Source organism: Mauremys reevesii, linkage group 26, assembly GCF_016161935.1.
Source record: "Mauremys reevesii isolate NIE-2019 linkage group 26, ASM1616193v1, whole genome shotgun sequence".
Lineage (NCBI taxonomy): Eukaryota > Metazoa > Chordata > Testudines > Geoemydidae > Mauremys > Mauremys reevesii.
Window position 1 is genome coordinate 7,415,392 of NC_052648.1, and position 22,081 is coordinate 7,437,472.

Genomic DNA, 22,081 nt, shown 5'->3' on the forward strand with positions numbered 1-22,081 from the left:
TGGAAAGGTTTTATTGGGGGGGGAGGGGGGAGGACTGCTGTGCCTAGACCTGCAATTGACCCTCTGAAACTCCCCCTTCCCCTTGTGTCTCAAAGCATCACCATGGAATCGCATTTACCTCTGTCTTCCCTCCGCTCATCTTGTTCCCTGCCCACCATGTTCTCGCATTCACTCCTCTCAGGCAGCAGCTTTCTCCCCTTTTCATTTCCTTCCTTCGTCTCTCTCTTTTCTTGCTGGTTTTTCTTCCCCTTGCTTTTCTTCTCCGCTCAGGGGTTCTCTGCCTCCTTCTGCGCAGGGCAGCTGCCGTCAGCCACTCTTGGAAATGTTGTGCGCTCCACTCCAGTGATCAAAGGCCTTTGGTCAAATGTGGCGTCATGAACCTGGGTGACCCCAAGGCTACAAAGCCAACGCAGAGCCCCAGCGGATGGAGCGATGCAGCCAGGAATCTGGCGTCCCAGCCTGGAATGGCAAGGGCAGAAACCAACATTGTGGCTCCCTTTCCATGCATTCTTTCCCCAGTGAGCATGGGGTTGGAGCCTTCCCCCTTTAATGTGGCCTTTCCTGCCCAGCTGGAGAGGGTCCCAAATCCTCCAGACACTTAAGCAAACTTCATTCAGACACCAGCAGCAACCCCCCTGAACATCTGCATCTGACTTTTCAGTGCCACTTTAGTTCAGCCTGGCAAATTGCCTCCTAGCGTTTCCCTTTTCCTGCCCATCTCTCTTCTGCTGATTCTCTCACTTCTGTCTGTCTCTCACTCTCTCTCTTCTTCACTGGTCTCTCTTCCCTTTTTGTTTTCTCTTCTGTAGCCTTCCCCGCCCCCCGGTCCTTGGTCCCTCATTCCCTCTGTCTTGTCATCCTTCCTCATCTCTCCCATTAGAATTTGCAGAAGAGGTGCATCAGTCACCCAGATACGTTTTCTCCAGCAGAGCAGCTATTACCCAAAACTCAATTTCCCCCAACTTGAAATAGCTTTTCTTTTTTTTTAAAAAAAATATCTTTCAAATGGCTCTGAAACGTTCTCCTTTCCACTGTTGAGTCAATACACCTTCCAAGAGGAGAGATTTCTTTCTTTATCATTCTGGGCTAGGGGCTGAATTTAAATACTGTAATACATCCAATTTTCTCCTGTAGCGTCCAACCCAATTGCAAAATAAAACACTTTTTTCCCCTTCCTTCCCCCCCTCCAAATTATATTTGTAGTGCAAATGTAATATTTCCAGGCCTGGCTGATTATAGTAATGTTTGTGATAAAAACTGAGACATAAAGATAATGGCATTGTTTTTCTCTGTAATAACATTATGTTTCTTAAGTGTTTCCAAAGGAGGTTTTCCCAGCAGCATTCACCAGCCATTCTCCAGTTGTTTGAAATGAATAAAACATTTGTTCCAGGCAGCCCATGCCGGGGTGTTCACATGTCAGGGCTGTTGCTTCTAACCAAGCAGGCTTCCCCGCTGTCCCCTGGTGCTGCCAGGGTCTCTGAGTGTGTGTCTCTCTCACACGCACACACTTACCTTTCTGCCCAGTGATGCCTTGCGTCGGCTGATTCAGCCAGTCCCAGAGCACCTTTCTCATCCTCACTTGCATGCCCCCAGCCAGATTAACTTCAGAGCTGGTTTGTGTTTCTCTGAAACCTGTTTCCTTCCCTTCTACCTTCTCCTCCCCCGCTTCCTCAACCAGGAGAGAGAAGGAAATTAGATCTTTAATAGAGTGGAGTGAGTGTAAACGACACATGAGCTGCCGGAATTAATGCCCTCGCCACTCCGACTCCAGTAACCCCCGGGCCTGCATATGTAATCAAACCCTGGCCATTAGCTTATTTAGCATTCAGGCAGGGACAGGGCTCGTTAGGCAGAGGCATCACCAGACTCCCACAATATCCCATAAACTCAGTAGAATTGACATGTTGTGGAGGGAGCCGGTTGAGAACAATGTCCCTGTGATGTCCAGGAGGGAAGAAGCCGAACTGAGTGGACAGAGACTCTCCTCTCCTCCACTTCACCCATATCCTGGGGTCTGTTTCCAGTCCCCGTTTGCCCCCATCTTTCTCTTCTCAGCTGGGTGATCAGACAGCTGACAGACTTGCTTCGGCTGGCCTCGTGCCTGCTGCTCAGGACCCCAGGCTGCCCAGAAATGCAGCCTTCCCATCCTTCATTACTTCACCTTCAGCAACTCTGTGCTTTCCAGCTCGCTCCAATCTGTTCCTTTCCTGTTTTTCTGTATGAGTTGTGTTGTCTAGTGTCTATAGCAGGAGGCTGGGAGACAGGACTCCTGGGTTCTCTCTTCTCAGCTCTGGGAGGCAGTCATGTCTAGTGAACACAGCCAGAGGCTGGAAGTTGGACTCCTGGGATCTGTTCCAAGTCGTGCCATTGAGTCACCATGGGACCCTTCCTGCAAAACATTTTGGAGGGAGAAGGAGTTAAAGTATCACAACTGTATGGCTAAATCTGACTCTGGAGTAGTACTTAACACTTGGATAGTATGTTTCCTTTCCTGAATTGAAACCTGGCAAATTCAAACCGGAAACAAGTGTCAATTTTATGCAAGAGTAATTAACCATTGGAACAATTTACCAAGGGTTGGGGTGGATTCTCCATCCCTGACAGCTTTCAAATCGAGATGGGATGTTTTCCTAAGCGACCAGTTCTAGGAATTATTCTGGGGAAGTTCTCTGGCTGGTGTTACCGAGTTGGATCGTCTGTGTGGTCGCAGTGATCCGTCCTGGCCTTGGAATCTATGTCTCTAAATGCTGCCTGAACATTAACCCATTCGTCATCACAAAGCTTCCTGCGAGGTGGGCAAACGTTAACGTTCCCGTTTCAGACACCAAGGCACAGGGAAGTCAAGGTAAATGCTTTCGAAAGTGGCCACTGATTTTGGGAGCCTGACTCAAGACACCTGGGGCCTGATTTTTCAGGGCAACCGGGAATCGGTGGCAGCTGGGGGTGCCTGGCCCTGCTGAATTCAGGCCTGAAGATGTCTTGAACTGGGCACCCAAAAATCAGCGGCCACTCAGAAGTGTTGGTCCATGTGGCCTTGGGCAAGTCACTCAGCAAGCGAGCAGCAGAGCCAACAAGAGAAGCCAGGATTTCCTTGTGCCCGCTTTGTTAGCTAGCTCTGCCCTCTGACTCCTTCACCCAGCTTCTCCGTCCCTGGCGTGAGGAGGAAAGCTGGCACAGAACTGAGCTTGTCTCTACTCTCTGTTCTCTCCCAGTTCCAGGGAAGCCCATCCTGTCCGTGCATCAGACTCAGGAGAATTCTCTCCTGGTGAAATGGGAGCCTCCCTTGGATGCCGAGGGCCAGGTCATGGGCTACCGGCTCCAGTTCGGTCGACAAGACATCGACCCCCTATCCACCTTGGAGTTCACGGCCCAGGAGGATAAGTACACCGCCACCAACATCCACAAGGGCGCCACGTACGTTTTCAAGCTGGCCGTGAAAAGCCGGGCTGGCTTTGGGGAAGAGGCCATGCAGGAGCTGACCATCCCCGAAGACATCCCCCAAGGTTACCCCCAAATCCTTGAGGCGAGCAACATCACCTCCATGTCGGTCCGGTTCAGCTGGCTGCCCCCCGTGCTGGCCGAGAGGAACGGCGCCATTGTCAAATACACCGTGGCCTACCGGGAAGCCGGTTCCCCTGGCAACCCCTTGGAAAAAGACCTGTCCCCCTCCCCCGAGAACTCATACACGCTCAACGGCCTCAAACCCAACACCGCCTACGACGTTAAAATCCGGGCTCACACCAGTAAAGGGCCCGGGCCATACAGCCCGACCGTCCAGTATCGGACGTTCCTACTGGACCAAGGTAGGACTTACCGGTTTCTCCTCTCTCTCCTTGTAACCGGGGCTGGCGCCGGGAGGCAGAGAGCCGGGGGCCAGTCCAGCCAGCCTAGGACGGGCTGGTGAGTAAACGCAAAGCGCTTGGTCTCCCGCACGGGCCCCGCGCTCCTCTCTGCCTTCGCCAGGTAAGTCCCTTTTACTGCTTCCTTCCAAGTTAAGTCCAGGCGCCCTCCTGACTGGCCACCGGGGCAGGCCAGCCTCTCGCACAGGTGGGACGAGCCTTTTCTTCAGCTTCCGCAAGCCGCCACTCAGCCAGATGCCAAACGCAAAACCGGCGGGGGCTTGGCCTCAGCCGAGCCGGCTCAGACATCCAGAGCCTTATTCTCCACAGCAGCTGCTCAGGCGCCCAGCGTTTCGGGGGGAGGGGGGTTGGCTTAGGGAGGCTGGGTGGGGTGTGGGGAGGCGGGATGTCTTTGGGCAGAGACCCTCCCTGCCCCTGCCCCTGGGTTAGGCTAGGGTTTGGCATGGGAAGGGGTGTCAGGAATGGGACTCTGGCAAAACCCAAGCAGAGTGTGGAAGAGGGAGCAGGTCCTTCTGTTCCCTAGGTCAGTGTAGCCAGCCCCCTGTTGTCGGTGTCTGATAACCTCTCTGCTCTCTCTCCCCTACCCCATTCTTTCCCTTTCCCCCTCTCCCTCTGCACTTTCTTCCAGCAGTTTTACCCAAAAACTTCAAGGTGAAGATGGTGATGAAGACCTCCGTCCTTTTGAGCTGGGAGTTCCCCGAGAACTACAACTCTCCCATCCCCTACAAGGCAAGTGGAACCGGGGACCCTGTCCCCGTGGCCCGCCTCTCGGGGGCTGCAGGGCAGCAGAGGGTAGAATTCGGGGATGGTATATTCAGGGTTAATCCCTCCTCCTCCCCTGAGGGCGCTCCTGGAGAGAAGCGTATCTCCTGCTCGGGGTTCAGCAGCTCCAGGCTGCTCCCACGGGGAGTCTGACTGCAGGAAGCTCCTCTCCATTACCTCTACCTGAACCTGCCGGGGGCCTTTTGCGGTGTTTTGGAACACGGCCTCCTCTCCCTGCCCTCAAAACCTTCTCTGAGCGGCAATGACTTATAGAGCTGGGGACGGAGAGTTGGGACTCAGAGTCTGTTCCCGGCTATGGAGGGTGGGGGAGGAATATGGTCCAGTGGGCAGGGCCGCCCAGAGGGTTCAGGGGGCCTGGGGCAAAGCTGGGGAACAGGCATAAAAAAAAGGTACCACCTGCTGCGGCGCTTGTACTCAGCACCAAGTCTGCAGCGATGGCGGGTCCTTCGCTCGCTCCGCGTCTTCAGCATCACTGAAGACCCAGAGCGACTGAAGGGCCCCCCGCCGCTGAAGTGCTGCCGAAGACTCAGACCGCCGCCGGGTGAGTACAAATTTAAATGGCGCCTCTAGCCGGGGAAGGGATTCTTGCCCAGAGCTCGTGGGGCCCCTGCAGATTGCCCCACTTACCCCCCTCTCTGGGCGGCCCTGCTAGTGGGTAGAGTTTGAGAGCCAGGGCTGCGGAGCTGTGCTCCCAGCCACAGGCAGGGAGTGGTGTCTCATAGATGTGACTGGGGCGGTTGAGAATCGGTTTCATTCCCAGCTCTGCTACTGAGTCCCTCCCACCTTGGGCAAGTCGATGCCGTGGTCCCTGCCTCAGTTTCTCCATGTCTAAAATGGGAATGCTGCTTCCCAGGGAAGTCATGAGGCTTCATCCCATGCCTGTAAAGTGCTGCGAGACCCTACGGAGGAGGAGTTTTGCGGTTGCTCCCCACCCAGATGCTCGTTCCCATGCGCGCGGCAGTTGTGCGGTGGGGTTAGAGGCTGAACTGCATGGGCGGTGCTGCTGCCTCGTGCCGCGTGCTCTCTGGGCGCTGGGGAGGGCAGGAGCTCTGCGCTGTGGCGTTGCAGAGAGGAGGCTGACTCCTTTGGGTGCTCTGGCCTTGCTCAGATCCAGTACAACGAGCTGACCATCGACGTGGATGGCCGCACCACCAAAAAGCTCATCACCAATCTGAAGCCCCGCACTTTCTACAACTTTGTCCTGACGAACCGGGGAAACAGCATGGGCGGCCTGCAGCAGAACGTGGCCGCCTGGACAACCACCGACATGCTGACCAAGAAGCCGGAGGTGACTCACAAGGCCGACGCGGATGGCAACGTGGTGGTGATCCTGCCGGATGTGAAGAGCTCGGTGCCTGTCCAGTAGGTTCCTGTTGTTGTGGTGAATGTAATGGCGGTCGATCGTAACGCACTGGGCCGTGCAGGCGGCCGCAGTGCCCACAGAACAGGCACGGGCAGGGCGGAGCAAGCATCTCCCCACTAGCTGTCCTGCAAGTGTGCCTCAACTGTGGTGTGGAGGAGCAGCCTCCCTGGGCTAAGAAATGTTGAGCTTCTGTGGCCCATTCAGTCCTTGGCTTGTCCACTGAGGCTACCAGCAAAGTTACCCACTAGGAGCAGGCGGGCACCACTGGCTCATTCCCCCACGGACCAGCAAACATCCCCCGGAGAGTTGGTAATGGCTGTCAGTCACTGCTGGCCCAGGTTGACGCTGGTGATGTAGGCAGGGAAGGATTGGTGTCCTTATTACACAGCCTCCTTCATCTGCAAGAGGGTCACTGTCCCATTCGATTCATCTTGCAGCACCGCAAGCCCTTGTAGGCTCAGAGGAAGGGTGGCACTGGGTTGGGACACACGAGACCCAGGTTTGATTCCTGGCCCTGGCACAGAGATGCCCTGTGTGACCTTGGGCAAGTCACAGCTCTGGGCCATGCCTGTCCGAGGGGGATGATAATCCAGGGGTAGGCAACCTATGGCACGTGTGACGAAGGCGGCACGCGAGCTGATTTTCAGTGGCACTCACACTGCCCGGGTCCTGGCCGCCGGTCTGGGGGGCTCTGCATTTTAATTTTAAATGAAGCTTCTTAAACATTTTAAAAACTTTATTTACTTTACATAGAACAATAGTTTAGTTATATATTATAGACTTATAGAAAGAGACCTTCTAAAAATGTTAACATGTATGACTGGCACACGAAACCTTAAATCAGAGTGAATAAATGAAGACTCAGCACCCCACTTCTGAAAGGCTGCCGACCCCTTTGTCTGCCGGGGGGAGGGGCCGACGGCCATCTATGCTTTGGGAAACCTCCCCCTTAGCTTGTAAACTGGAGACAAGGCCCCTCCGGTATGGCGCAGCCCCCAGAGTTGCCTAGAACAGTTGATAGGCAACAGAGGGGTAGGCAGCCATGAGGGCGTGGTCCTTGGAGAGGAGGAAACGGCCGACCTCCACTCACAGCGCCAATGATGGCATAAGTCAGGGATGCAAGCGGCCTCCGCCGGCAGCCAGCGAGTGTGGGTGCGGATGGGAGAGGTGGCGTGGGACCAACGCTAACCTAACCACCATCTCAGGTGATTTCCCATCAGGAGCATGCCAGGCTCCTTCCCTGAGGAACGGTAATGCCAGGTAGAAAAAATAACATCCTAGGAAATATCAGCTGTGTGAGATTCCTGCCGGCAGCCTCATCCCTCTTGTCTTTTCCTTCCTGACTTTCAGGGCTTACTACATCGTGGTGGTGCCTTTAAAGAAATCGAGGGGGGGCCAGTTCGTGAACCCCGTGAGCAGCCCCGAGGAGATGGACCTGGAAGAGGTGAGCGCTCGGTCAGCTCCACTCTGATCGCAGGGAGAGGCACGTCTGCAGATAACCGACTGGGTGATGCGTAATGCACCATTGACCCCTTTCCTGGAAAGATCAGCCCCAAGCAAAGAGAGTGGGGCAGGGCGAATCCCCCACCGCATGTAGAACAAGTGAAGCTAATGTGTTCGCACTGAACAGTTCAATTCTTCCTCCCTTCCTCCTGGTCCTGGTGCACTGGAGCAGTCGGGTCTCAAGTGTTGCATTCTTCTCTTTTCCAGGTGATTCAGGACATCTCTAGGCTTCAGCGCCGGAGCCTCCGTCATTCCCGGCAGCTGGATTTCCCCAAGCCGTACATCGCTGCCCATTTCCGCACGCTGCCCTCCCACTTCATCCTGGGGGACATGAAACACTACGACAACTTCGAGAACAAAGCCCTGGAGCCGGGACACAAATACGTCATCTTCATCCTGGCGGTGCTGCAAGACTTGGAAGCTGTAAGTGTCGCTCGTTCCTCTGCTGTCCGTCTCTCGCAGAAGCTAGGGATCCTGCTGTCCCCTTACATACCGGAACCGGCTGCTGCAGGTGCAATTACTTTGCAAGCTAGCCTGGGACCCGGCACGTGCCATTTATATGGCGCTTGGGAACCATATTCCTCCAAGAACGTTTTAAAATGGCTTTTTTGGGGGGAGGGGCACATATTGAAAAGGTTTCCAAAAATCCCCCTGGAAAATTTGTGAGCAGGGCTGTTTGCAGGTGCACATACGCTTGGCTGTAAATAGGCTCTCACACGCAGGGCCAGCTAGCGATGCCCTTCAGTTTTACAGACATGCTTTGGGAGGTGGTTTTTCACACTTGGGTAGAGCCCTGCAAATCTGCAGGTATCTACGGACCATGTTTGTGGATCGGATGCAGATACAAATTTGGTATCCGTGCAGGGCTCTACACTTTGCTCCAGATGTGAGTCTAGAACCGGAAGATACTGAAATATCAGCTCAGAGGTACCCAGGGATTCAAAGATCCCAAGGACCGACCCTAACTTGTTGCAAAAAGTGTCCCTTCCCCCAGCAGAGCAATAAACCCAGGCAGGCGTCCTGCTTTCAGAGCAATGTGTCCTGCGCCTGGGGAGCGTGAGCAGGGAATGCCTTACCAAGGGAATCAGTTTGGCATGCTCTGGGTCCTCTTCTACATCCTTGGCAATCCCGTGAATTTCAGTGGCGCTGCACAGGCCTGAATTTGACCGTGAGAGCAATTGCTTTAATGTTCACCTGCCTTTTTTTTCTGCTGCGAAGTAGGAAACAGTCTAATACTTCATCGCATTAAATCCCCCTGCAGAATTGTAGCGAGAAGTTATTGCAATCATGTTTTTAAAGTGGGGGTGGCTGGAAATAAATATTTCGTTGTCTATTTAATATTAAAGGATTAGGCTGACACGCCTGGGAACGGATTTCCCAGTCGGATTACTCCTGCTTGTGGTAATTTCTGCTTTAAGGACGAGGTCCTGCGGAGTCAGTAGCAATGGGCTGAAATAACAGCAGCCATCCTCGGTGTCTGTAGACGGGAACAGCCCCTTCCTCCAAATGCCCCGGGGGCGGTAGGGGTGGAATTTCAGGGAAGGCCGCTTGCTCTGGGGGGGTGAGCCCAAAGCTGCGTGCCACCCACCCGTGAGTTGTCATCCTGCCCCAGCTACCGTCACCGTCCGTGCCTCAGTTACCGCATCTGTACAATGGGGGTGATAATACCTCCCTCGTGGTCAGTGGGTGTCGTAACATCTGTAAAGCTTTGGCAAGGGAAAGCGCTAAGTAAGTGTTTGATATTATACCGATCTCTTGGGTTGCATGCAAGGAGGGCATTTCCTTGGAACTGGGTCCTGTCTGGAGACATGAGAAGCTTTTGGCTAAGAGGGCTCTGCCGTAACGGACTATGTGTGGTAGCGTTTTCCATCCAGCCGGACCCCTAATAGAATGAACGTACAGTGCTCCTCTAGAAGGCAGGCAGCCTCCTCTGGGGTGGAGCGTGTCAGTGGCTCTGCACTGGGAGCACAGCCTGGGCTGAGGAGAGGGAAGGGGAGAAAAATTCTGTTTGTTAATTTGTACTTAGTCAGGGGGAGTCACCAGGTCATTCCGTGTCTGAGTATTAATCCCCTCTTCACTCCTTTCCCCCTCCCCTGTGTCAAGTGCCGAATCCAGAGGGTGAGGTGAGGAACTGGAGGCAGCCTCGGGGAGGGGCTGCTGGGATAGTGTGAAATGGAGGCCTGCACAACAGGTGCTGAAGCAGCTGGTGCTGATTGCGTTGGAGACAGGCTATGGGACAAGGTCACTGGTTCTCAGCCTATTTACCATTATGGGCCGCGTCCAATACTACCTGTATGGCCCTGAGGATGTCACATGGGCCACAGCTGTGTGCTGATTGGGCAGCAAGCAGCCCACAGGCCGCAGGTTGGGGGCCACTGGCCTAGATGGACCTTGGACTAAGCCAGTCTGGCCGTTCATGAGACCATGGGGTCCCCTTGGTCCATCTATTCTAGCATCCCGTCGGACAGCATCAGTTCCTTCAGAGGCAGGTGCAAGAACCCCTCTGCTGGACAGCTGTAGGAAAAGTGGCTCATAGAGGAAGTTTCTTCTTAACCCCATGTGTTAATGGTTGGTGTCTGCCCCAAAGCTTGTGGGCCTGTCTCCCTTATAGGGGCTTCTCTTCTGGAATGAAGCTGTGGCGATTCCCAGGCCCAGACCCCTTTCTGAATCCTGTTTTATGATGATTTGTGTTTTCCAGACATTTGCAGCTAGTCCTTTCTCCGACCCAATCCAGCTGGACAACCCCGACCCGCAGCCAATCATCGACGGAGAGGAGGGCTTGATATGGGTCATCGGGCCAGTCCTCGCCGTGGTTTTCATCATCTGCATCGTCATCGCCATCCTGCTCTACAAAAAGTAAGGGTGGCCTCTCGCCCAGATCTGTGCCCGCTCCCAGGTGCTCAAGGGCATTTCACATTCTGTCTCGGAGTCGCTGGGCTGAGGGCACGGCCCCTGGTCAGAGCTACAGAGCAAAGCGCTGGGAAAAGGAGATGCTGGGGGAATGGGGAGGGACTGGGCAGCTCAGGGAACTGGTAGTGGGATCCACCTGGTTCAAATCCAGCCCCGGTCCGTAGTCAATAAAGCCGTGTCCCTGTAGTGGTAGTTCAGTGGCCTCCAATGAAATGAGTTTGGCTGGCTGTGCCTTTGCTTTATCCCCACTGGGTTTGAAATGTCTGAATACCCTGGGGGCGGAGGGCTCAGGAGTCCCCCTCCTGCCGTCTGTTGGTGCCGCTCTGAGCTGGGGATCTCACCTTTCCGTGTGTGTCGTGGGCATTCACGCTCCATTCTAACCCCAACATTTGTCTTTTCTTCCTTCCACTTACTGCTCCCCGGACAGCAAGCCAGACAGGTAAGAGCACCAGGTTTGGTATCTCTGTAGATCCCCACCGCACCGGACTGGCAGTATCTTGGGGCAGAGAGCTCTGCCCACATGATGACTCACCTCCTGCCCTTGGCACTCCCACTGTCCTAAAGGACATCAGATACCAAGATCTCAGGCACATGTTTGTGCCAGTGGAAAGGCAGAGGGGGCGAAAGGAAGCCCAGTTGCCTGTCCATGATAGGATGGCTCTTCTTCAAGGCAAAGCCAAATCTTGTTTGGAGGAGAGTGAGGGTGACAGTAAATGTTGGGTTAATGGAGCAGAGAAGCGCCCACTCATGTTGCAGTCTCAGCCGAGCGCAGAGCCAGGGGATGTGTCCTTCCCCTGTCCGATGGCTCTGTGCTGACTTTCCCTGAAACTCTGGGAGTCTTTCCAGCCATTTCCAAGGCTGGGAGTATTTTCGCTAGTAATAACTCACGGGTCTGGCCATGAACCATTCACCGCTGCTTCCGACTGGAGGCAGAATAAAGTGACACCCCCACCCCCAACCCCCCAAGTGCCATGATTCCCAAGCAGTGCTCCAGGTAGAGCAGTCTGGGCTTATCAAACTGCCTCCAGCTATTACGGGCTTTAAAAGACAACTAAACATGCATTCAACACTCCACACCTCAGTGTATGTAATTATTGTAGCTGCAGCAGGCATGGGGACCAGGGGGGTTTCTGTGCCGTGCACCCTTGGAAGTGGGGGTGTCCATGAAGTGACCTGGGCTATAACAATACATGAGATTCTCAGTTTGCAACGAGGTAGAGAGAGTTTCTAAATAGACTGCGAAGCAAATTGCATTTCTTTCTGCCTTGGAGCCGTGGGTAGAACAGTCTGCACTTTGCAGGCGCTCCTGGGGCTTAAAATCCCTTGATCGACACCAGAACTTGTCTACACGCAGAGTTGCACCGGTGTGACTTGAAACCAGTGTAGTTAAAGGTGTGCAAAAGGCTGGGTGGACACATTTATTTGGGTTTAAACCAGGTTTATTTCATCTTCGCTTAAGTCAGTTAGGCTTGGTCTACGCCCACAGCAGCACTGGTTTAACTAAAGATGGGCTTTTAAAACTGATTTAGTTATATTGGTGCAACTCTGGCCTGGATTACACTAGATTAGGTCGGTTTAACTACATCAGTCAAGTGTGAAAAATCCACACTCTCGAGCGGCGCAGTTAAATTAAAGCGACCAGAGTCCCTGTGTAGACAGTGCTAGTCAGTGGAAGAATTCTTCTGTCGACCTAGCTACCACCTCTTGCAGAAGTGGATTGCCTACACCAAGGGGAGAATCTCTCCTGTCAGCGTAGGTAATGTCTACACCAGGGGTAGGCAACTTATGGCACGCGTGCCAAAGGCGGCACGCAAGCTGATTTTCAGTGGCAGTCACACTGCCCGGGTCCTGACCACCGGTCCGGGGGGCTCTGCATTTTAATTTAATTTTAAATGAAGCTTGTTAAACATTTTAAAAACCTTATTTACTTTACATACAACAATAGTTTAGTAATATATTATAGACCTATAGAAAAAGACCTTCTAAAAACGTTAATATGTATTACCGGCACGCGAAACCTTAAATCAGAGTGAATAAATGAAGACTCGGCACACCACTTCTGAAAGCTTCCCGACCCCTGGGCTACACTTAAGTGCTACAGCTATGAAGCTGCAGCAGCCCAGCTGTGCCTGTTGTAGCATTTTAAGCGAAGACAAGCCATTTGTGTGTTGACGCTCTTAAATCAATTGAACCCTGGTTTCTGTTGGCTTAGTTTGCCCCTGTAAATTTACTAAACCAATGTAAATAGTTTTAAACCTATAGGAGTGTCCATTCAGGCATTTGCACTGGTTTAACTAAATCAGGGCAAGTTTATGTGTAGACAAGTCCAAACAGGAGTAGGAACAAGTTAAGTTAAACTAAAATAAGGCACTTAAGCTGAAGTTGGCTTTGTTTAGACTAGAATGTTGCGCCTGTTTAACTTCTATCAGTTTTTAAAATAACATATCTAAACTGGTGCCAAAGACTGTGTGGATATGCATATTCCGATTTAAGAGTGTCTTATTTCAGTTTGACTTAAACCGATTTCTATTCAATCTAAACTAAACCAAATTAAGCATGTCCACATGGCCTTTGGCACCAACAAAACTAAATCAGTTTAAAATCACACCTTTAGCAGGGCAACTCTTTTATGTAGACAAGACCTTGGAGTGTCCACCCAGGGATTAGCTCCGGTTTAATTAAAGTAGTGCACATTTTTTGTGTAGATAAGGCTCGGTAAATGACCAGTGCCATAAATGAAGTTGCCAGTGTACGTTAGGCTGCAGCTGCGCCATTGTAAGGTGCGCTGTGTAGCCGCTCTTTATCGCCGGGAGAGCACTCTCTCCTGGTGACAAAATAAAACCACCTCCAATGAGGGGCGGTAGCTTCATCGCCAGAAGCATGGCTCCCGCCGGCGAAGCACTGTCCACACCAGCGCTTTTCATTGTTCAAACTTTTATCCTTTGGGGGGGGGGGTGTTTTTTCACACTCCTGAGCGACAAAAGTTTTAACGATGAACGTGCCAGTATAGACATAGCCTGAGTCAGTTCGTGAGTGTGTGCGACTTGTAAACCGAGACGATGAAAAGAGGCTGTAGCAGAAAAGCCACTCGTGGGGTTTAAGGTAAAGTCCCTGATCATACAAAAGCCTGTCAGGTGCCTTTGTGGCTGTATCCTTTGACGTATGATGGAGTAGCTTCCAGGACGTTGCTATTGGCTTGAAGGGCGTTGGGAGAACGTCACATCCGCCGAGTGCCACGTGAGTGCAAGGCGCATTCTTTGTGCCTTGTGCCCATTTTCTGAGCCAGTAGGTCATTCAGGTCATGGCTGCATTTCTCAGCTTCGCACTTCCATCAGGTCGGTGCTCGGCTGCTGGCCTGCCCGAGTCAGTCGGAAAGGCAGAAAGGGCCCCAAACCAACAGGCTTTTCTACTTTGGTTTTTAAAAGCAAACGGAAAGACTCTGAGCCGCGGACGAAATGTCTCCTGAACAACGCTGAGATCGCTCCTCACCACCCCAAGGACCCGGTGGAGATGAGACGCATCAACTTCCAGACTCCAGGTAACTGGCTGCAAACCAGCCTCTCTCCCTAGGAAAGAGAAGTGGAGTGACTGCCCTTCCCCCAGTCCCTTCCTGCCTGCGTTAAGGCTGTTGCAATGCTGCCTCTGCTGCAATCCAACTCTAGCCAAATACACAATGGAGAGATCTCTTGTGCCCTGCCTATGCTAAGCGAGAGTGCTGCAAGAAATCCATGCGTGGAGCCCTGTGGGGTGGCAGCATCTTGAGTCCCCACACAACACCCACTCCAGCTATTGTGAATGGGTTGTGCCAGATGGCTGCCATAGCTGGAACCACTGTAGCTGTGGTCCAACTGGACTGGTGCAGCCTGTGGTGCCTCAGATTTGGAAATTACCCAAGGGCCCCAGGGATGGGAGCTACAGGATTCCCAGAATGCACCGGTGCAAGCACATCTGTAACGGGCACTGCGTGCCGATGCACCAGAGTAGTTCTTCGGAAACAGCTCTGTCGTGTGGACACATTAATCCGTCACAAGGAGAAGCAAGAGAACCAGTCGTTCGTGCAAGCAAACGCCAGGGCAACGTTTTCTCGCTTAGTGTAGCCGCCCTCTTAGGGGGTCCTGCTGGTCTCCTTCCCCAGGTAGTAAAACACCTACCCACCTTGCAGAGAGGCACCAGGCACCCTCCCTTCTACACCTACGGCCTCCGCACATGTGCATGGGTCAGCTGCCTGCATGGCACCTCTGCAAGCCTCCACTGACATGCACCCAGCACGGGCACTTCCCCACATAGAGGGACCCCCACACCGCTGCGCAGAGCGATGCCTGCACGCTGGCCCGCTGCTCGGCTGGTTGGTCCCTAGAGCAGGAGGAGTTGGAAAGGAATTTGTTGTGCTTTTTGGGGCTGGTTGTCGTTTTTGCCGTTTTGTGCTCGTTAGGAATGTTTCTGCAGCTCCCCCCACCCATCTCTGTCCTTGGGATTGCCTCAGGTTTTGGGGGGGAGAGGGGGAGTTGGTAGCTAATCAAAGGGCAAGGATTGCTGCTGAGCACAAGGGCAGTGCTCAGTTCAGATTCCCACAGTGAGGAGATGGGAGCTGCCTTCCCCATGGTCAGTCTCAGCAGCCCAAGCTTTGTGGTTGGGTAAGGGCTGAATCTCCGTAGGTAGCAAAGGCAACAGATTCAAAGCAGCCCCTGGGGACTGAACACACAGGAAGGTTCAGCAGCGGCCAGAGTTGTCATGGACTGTGGTCCAAACTCTGTTGTGTTACACTGGTGTCAATCCAAAGTAACTGCAATGGAGTCAGTTGAGCTACTCCGGACTTTCAGCGGTACAGCTGAAAGCACAATGAGTCCCAGGCTGATACCACGCTGTAGCTCCTCAGTGCTGCCTCTCTGATGGTGCAGGGAGTCCAACTTGCCCTTGAAATCCTCCTGCAGCCTGAATCTCAGAGGCGGGGATGGCGCCCAGTGTTGCTCGTAGAGCTTGGGTTATTGCAGCACTGTCTGACCTTCCACCCTTTGTAGAAGCAGTTTCCCAGAGGAGCTCCAGCAGCAACTCGCAGCAATTCACGGTGCGTTAAAGGAACCGTTTCCAAGTGCCCACTGGGGAAACTTGCTTTATGACGGGTGCAAATGGGACGCTCAACAGAGCAGCTCCTGTTGGGCAGGGAGGGCGAATTCATCCCTAGGGTAACTCCATTCATACCAGTGCCTCTACCCCAGGGAAGAATGAAGCTGGAGCGAGAGGGAGCTGGAGTTTGCACACCTGGGCATCGAGCTTAAGGTGCCCACTTCCCCAGGCATTCTGGCACGTAGGTATCGATTGGCGTATCCAGAGCTAGGCTCCATCTGCAAACGGAGGCCAGCCCATGAGAGAAGTACTCCGGACTGGAGTCATTTCCATCTCAGCCCTAGCCAGCAAGCTCAGAAGAAGCTAGTCGGTCTCAGTGTAATAGCTGATGTATTCTTTATTGGCAGAGTCTTTGCTGCCCTTGCAGAGGGCTGGCTTGATCAGAAAGCCGCTTTCCATCTCGGACCGTTGTAGACCAGCAAGTCTGTTCCCCGTTGGCCAATGCAGGATTGGTCTCTAGTGTGTCCTTCGGGGATGTGTAGTTTTAAATGGCCCCAGGCATAGAATCGTAGGACTTGACGGACCTTAGTAGGTCATCTAGTCTAGTTCCCTGCACTCAAGGCTGGTGATGCTTCCAACCTTCCCTTAGGGAACCATTACACAAAGAGAGCTCGGTGGTGGTGACTTTATCTTAACACTTCTCTGATAATCCAGGCGGGGATTTTCAAAGAAGGCTAAACAAGACAGGCCCCCAGCTCCCACTGAATTTCTGTGGGAGTTGGGTGCCCCTTGGAATATGCCAGCCTGCAGTGTGTCGATGGTGAGGAGAGATCCATGGCTCAGGTTGCAGGTGGGAGACTCTCTGGGTACCGTGAAGCCACTAAAATAAAATCTAGTCTGGCACAAAGACTGGCCCATGCCCTGTTCTCTAGAAAGGCTCCTTGTGATCCAGAGAATCTTCATTCTGTCCCCAGTAACAAATGAGGGACTGGGGGGGGTGGGATGCACACACAGGGGGTTGGGGGAAATAAAACACTTTTCAGTGGCCCTGCCCCTACCGAATCAGCACAAAAAATTAACTTTTCATTTCCTCTTAAATTTATGTTGCTTTTTCCGTTTGATTAGCATGAAATTAAAAAAAAAGAAAAAAAAGGAAAAAAGTGTATTTTTATTTATTTATTTTTTACTGTTTTCTGCAGATTCTGGTCTGAGCAGCCCTCTCAGTGACCCTGAGTTTGACTTTGAAAGTTAGTTCCTGTGTGTTTTTGTTCCTGTTGGTTTACATTTTTTTTCCTTTTGTTGGTTTGTTTCTTTTGTCGTTTTTTCTTTTGTTTTGTTTTTTCCCCCGTTTTTCGCTGAACTCTCTGTGTGTCCCTGTGGCGTTCGCCATCTCATCCCTCTCCTGTGCCATCTGTTTGTCTGAACCGCGCTTCCAGTTTTACAGTACCAAACGCAGGCCTTGTCAAAGTGACAGCAGTGGCGACAGTAACATAGGGACGGAGCTCCTAGTGGCTGACTTAAGAGACGCCGTCCGTCCCTCTGTCTGTCTTGTTCTCTCGCAGGATTAAAATCTGGGTTTCAAGGCTCCCGTGTTAAAGGTGTTTCAAGTCTGACCTTAGAACAGTCCTCAAAAGCTCAGCTAAATGTGCATCATTCGGATCCGAGGGAGAAAGCAGCTCTATGTACGCTGGTCTGCGTGTGTGTTTGTTGCTCCATTGTCTGGGTAAAGGGAAGACTGTAGCAATAGACCATACTCCTCCGCTCTCCTCGTAACAGACCTGCACCGACACCCTTTTATGACAAACTAGGGAAAAGGCCATTTCGGGTACCTGGCAGCTCCTTGGCCCTGACCTGGAAGCACAGTCCTCTATGGTCTGCACCTCCGCTGGGTTTCACAAAAAGTACCGTCCAACTGCAGGGAGTTTGCTAAGATAAACAGGTTGTGGCCCGCACCAGATGTTCGGGTGACGTTTCTGCGGAGTTGGCTGGTACACAGAGAGTGGAGTGATAAGATTAGAGAGGCTCAAGTGACTGAAATGCTAGATGAGACCTGCTCTAAGACTGACCTGGTAGATGCTGGGATCCAGGCTCCTAAGTCCTTTTGGCATGTTAGGCAGTTACTTACCCCTCGGCTAGGTGCTTCCAACACACACTGACTTCAGTAGGAGCTGCAGATGCAGCTCTAAAGCCTTTGCTTGGAGCCCTAGATGATGGGGTTGGAACAGGCCTCTAGACAATTTTGTCCATTGTTGGCACTGAGCTGAAAGGACCCTCTCCTCTCGGTACAGGGGTGGTCCCAGATGAACCCATCTGTGCTCCTCTGCGAAATGACGTTACCAGCTGGTTGCTTAATCCAAACCCATATCTTTCCTCTCCCTCTCGACACAGTGCATTTCAGGATCTTACGGGAAACCCTGATGTGCCTGGCCAGGAAAGTGTTTACTCATTTCAGAGAATTCCAGCCTATTTTCCTTATCCCCATGTCGGATCAATTCCAAGGGTTCTTTATGTCTGCCCTAAGAGACCAGGAGAGAGGCCAGTTCCCAGGCACTCTCAGCTGTTGGTTTACGAATGGGGGTGAAGGGTGGGGTGCAGGGACACACTGATGCAGGGAGCCTGACATGGCTGAGGCTTTTTCGCTGGAGCTCTGACAAAGGAAATATCTCCTGAAATCCATTCAAAGAGAATGTGACTTCCGTGGTGCAGATCTTGGATGGGGCCTTTCCCCTTATCGTCTGCATGATGGGATGGACAGAGACCTCGTACTGGGACCCACTAGCCTGGGAGCCTCTGGTTTTCTTGCTTTGTTTGCTCCAGTTGTTGTTTTTTTTAAAAACCTGTATATTTATTGTTTGGGATTTAATTTACGACTCTGTTTCTAATTGCACTTCAGCTAATAATCTGTAGCTCCTCCCAGCAGAGTCAGATTCAGGTGGTGGCAGCTGGCCCATATGCTGGCTGCCTGCTTCGCTGCCTTCCACCCCAGGTGGGAGGAAGTCAGTGGGAGGGGTAACGTGTACAGATCTGGAAACAATTTATTACGTTGCCAGTGGTGGTTCTGAACAGGGCTCAATTTGCTCTAATGATGAAGGGAAGTTTGTGGCCCTCTGCAGCACCTACCTCTTACCCTCAGAGAGGGCAGGAGGAGGAAGCAAAGGTTCTGTGCTGAATGTTTATTATAACGTTAGCGTAGTGTGTCACTTCTTCTATACATGGAGAGGCCGCCCCTTGGCCACCAGGATCCCAAAGCTCTTTATGAGCTAGATGTATACGAAAAACACTTCGCTTCCGCCACTGAAACACAGCTATCTCTGCGGTGTAACGCGGCCACGCTGCAGGAACTGAAGGAGACTCCCTTGTCTGAGGACAGCAAGAGGTGTGTAGAGAATCAGGCAAACTAGAAACCCACTGGCTATGACCCCTTCCTTCCGCGAGCCAGGAGAAATGTTCTAACCTGACCCCGTTGGGCCTCAGAGGCCATACTGGTCCGGCTTACCCTTCATAAACCTTTTGCCTCCTGGTTTGGTTTTGTTTTTATTCTCCCGTGTCCCCGTTTTTTGCCTGGCTGTCCAGTTCCGGAAGGGATGATTAGATAGTTTGGGAACAAAGGCGTCTGACTCGGGGCACTGCAGTGAACCCAGTCTGTGGGCTTGGTGGTGAAAAACACACTGTAAAACTGAGGATTGTCATGCTTGCTTTGCCATCTCTGTGCTGAGTTTTCAGAGTAACTGACCATGCTGCTGCTGCCGCTACTTACTTTGTCACACACGCCACCAACGGGGCTCGAAATTCTCCATGGCTCCCACCTCCCCATCTCCCCTTTCCATTCGTGGGGGGAGGAGGGGATGACAATGCGGTGGCTTCTCAAAAGGTTGCCCGTGTCTTGGCTGGCAGGCAGCGGAGTGGAGATGCTGCTGGACCGAGGGCCTAGATCTTCCCAGGTATTGAGGTGCCTCACTCCCATTGCACTCAGTGGAAGTCAGGTGCCTCAGTACCTTTGTAGTGTCTCGGCCAGGGTGATTTGATGCAGATGAGGAGAGCGTGAAAAGCTTTTCAACGCAGGCTTCTATTTGAGCGCTTGAGAGCAAGGGATGGGTGGTGGGGGTCATTCCTGAGTTCACTCTCCCCCAACCACCTTTTCCGCTGTCCCTTCTCTAATCCTAGCTACAAATCTCAAAGCAGGATGCGCAGATTAGTATGATTGTCAGTCCAGTTCCTGACCGAGCCCCGCCCCCAATCTCATTACCCCGCTGTGACAGCCTCCATCAGACCCAACCATCCTAGGAAAGGGTGCAGTGTGATCCCTTTTCATGGCTCCTGCCAGACGTCCATGTTGATGCAGCGGGAGCTCCCTTTGCATTCAGAGACCAATGCCATCCAGAACTCAGCGGAGTGAGGCTTAGGAGTGCTCCAGTCTGGGAAACCGCCCATGAGGGGCCGGGTTTGGAGAGGGCAAGGGGCATCCTCCTTTCATCCTGGAAGGTGAAAAGCGCCCCCTTCTGGTGCCGCTTTGATCAGAGAGTGGCACCACCAGAACAGGCCCATGGACATAGTGTAGGTGTTTGTCCCTGCAGGGTTGCTCAAGAGCTGGTATAGGGCAGTGGTTAGGGTTCTTCCCTGAGCTGCTAGGAGTCCTGGTTCAATTCTCTTGTCTGACAGATGGTGCAGCAGGCTTTCAACAGGGAGCTGCTCTGGCTTTCCTGGGGAAGCTGTTCCACTTCAAAAAAGGTGGGAGGGCTGGCTCAGTGGTTTGAGCATTGGCCTGCTAAACCCAGGGTTGTGAGTTCAATCCTTGAGGGGCCCATCGAGGGATCTGGGGCAAAAATCTGTCTGGGGATTGGTCCTGCTTTGAGCAGGGGGTTGGACTAGATACTCCTGAGGTCCCTTCCAACCCTGAGATTCTATGATTCTATGACCCAGTGGGAAGAGATGGCCACTGGCCAGCCATGCTGTGGAAGGAGCCTCTTCACAGTGATGCGCTGAACACATGCTTGGCATTTTGGTGGGGGGAGGACAGGCGTTCCCAGAATGATGTAACATTTCCTTTATGCCGGACAGGATTAAGGGCAGTTGACCCAGCCCTGGGGTGTTTGCGTGGAGTCCTAGGCCAATAAGCTCCCCAGTGAGCTTTAGAGGGGGTTTATCATCACATGCAGAACCACAGCAACAACTTTGAAAAGCCTCCCCAACTCTCTCCCATCTGCACTCCCCTCCCCACCCCTACTGTCATCGGTCAGCAAGAATTCTGCCCCGTCCCTGTCTTTGAGTTGGTGTTTGTTTATGACCATGCCGAGCGCTGTGACATTTGCTGCGTAGGTTTCCTTTGGCAGAGTTTGCTCGTTTCAAGTCCACTCCTGGAATCGTTACCAAGCATCTGCTCTTTGGATTTGTTTTTCCCTTTTTATTTTCTTTTGGTAAATGTTGAGAATGGGGCCATCACGGGGGAAAGCTCTCATTTTCCTTTTTACTTCCAAGGACACAATTTCGAGCCCTGAATCTTCTCTCTTCTAACGTCCCTCCTTTCATTGCAGATCTCACATTGTAATTTTTTTCTTGTTTTTATTTTTTCCCTTATAAAATATGCAACATTGCTAATTGGTTGGGGTTTTTTTTAATTATTAAATGAGATTTCTTTTCTCCCGCTGTCTTTTCTGCTAGGTATGCTCAACCACCCACCAATCCCCATCTCCGAGTTGGCAGAACACACGGAGCATCTCAAAGCCAACGACAACTTGAAATTATCCCAAGAGTATGAGGTACGGGCAACAAAGGGTATGCTGGGCCTAGGAAATCCACCCAGACCCCAGTCCAGCAATGCAGTTAGGCACAAGCACAATAACACTAATGAAGCATTTAAAGTTAAACACCTGCTCAAGTGCTTTGCTGGATTGGGATGCAGAGAGCAAACAGGGTAGTATAGACAAATGTGTGCACAATATTTGGATTGTAAGATCTTTGGGGCAGGGACCATGGTTTTGTTCTGTGTTTGAACAGCGCCTAGCACCGTGGGTCTTGGTCCATAACTGGGGGCTCCTGAGAGCCCCCCCCTGAGGCGTTTTCAAAAACCTATTGAGACCTACAGATTGTAGGAAAATCTGTGAGCCTCAGCCAGCTCTCCTGAAGCCAGGGGAAACTAGGCGTCCATTGCTAATACCCAGAGGACTGTCTGTTGCTCTCCTTCGTATCACTGATCGCTCTGGGTCCCAGTATGGCCAGTCGCTAGCAGGGCCCTTGGAGCGAATAGGAGAAATAAAACCCCAGGCCCCAGTCTGCTACTTCCGTTTGCATTGTGATTTGCTCACATCTGCGAAGCTCCCATTTCCGTTCTCTGCAAACACTCTGGCGCCGCGCACTCAAGTGTTAGCCAAAGCCAGTCGGTAGCTGGAACGTCACTGAAAGCAAGTTTCCGAGGTGGGTGTTTGCCCGTAGAACTCAGTTTGTGCGGCATTGGCTAGTTAGTTAAATCCCGGCATCAAGGGCAGCTGTCACAACTGACTGTCCCAGCTCACTCTGTGACTTAAGTTACATAAATTGCAACTGACCAGACGATTTAATTACTTGTTCATAATACGTGCTGGTAGTCGCTAGGCAAATG

At 52.3% G+C, this 22,081-nt stretch overlaps 1 protein-coding gene across 13 annotated transcripts in view; it reads left to right on the plus strand.

The window, feature by feature from the left end:
* The window catches only part of PTPRS (protein tyrosine phosphatase receptor type S), a 245,435-nt gene that overhangs the window by 202,315 nt on the left and 21,039 nt on the right, over window positions 1-22,081 (plus strand). For 5 of the 13 annotated variants that reach the window (XM_039515199.1, XM_039515189.1, XM_039515191.1 and 2 more), the window contains 10 exons: window positions 3,216-3,806; window positions 4,495-4,592; window positions 5,755-6,008; window positions 7,360-7,453; window positions 7,720-7,935; window positions 10,211-10,368; window positions 10,850-10,861; window positions 13,848-13,960; window positions 16,686-16,733; window positions 21,145-21,242. In XM_039515199.1, coding sequence (XP_039371133.1) covers window positions 3,216-3,806; window positions 4,495-4,592; window positions 5,755-6,008; window positions 7,360-7,453; window positions 7,720-7,935; window positions 10,211-10,368; window positions 10,850-10,861; window positions 13,848-13,960; window positions 16,686-16,733; window positions 21,145-21,242 — 1,682 coding nt within the window. The remainder of the gene's footprint in view (window positions 1-3,215; window positions 3,807-4,494; window positions 4,593-5,754; window positions 6,009-7,359; window positions 7,454-7,719; window positions 7,936-10,210; window positions 10,369-10,849; window positions 10,862-13,847; window positions 13,961-16,685; window positions 16,734-21,144; window positions 21,243-22,081) is intronic. The other 8 variants (XM_039515196.1, XM_039515197.1, XM_039515194.1 and 5 more) reach the window with 7 other exon arrangements.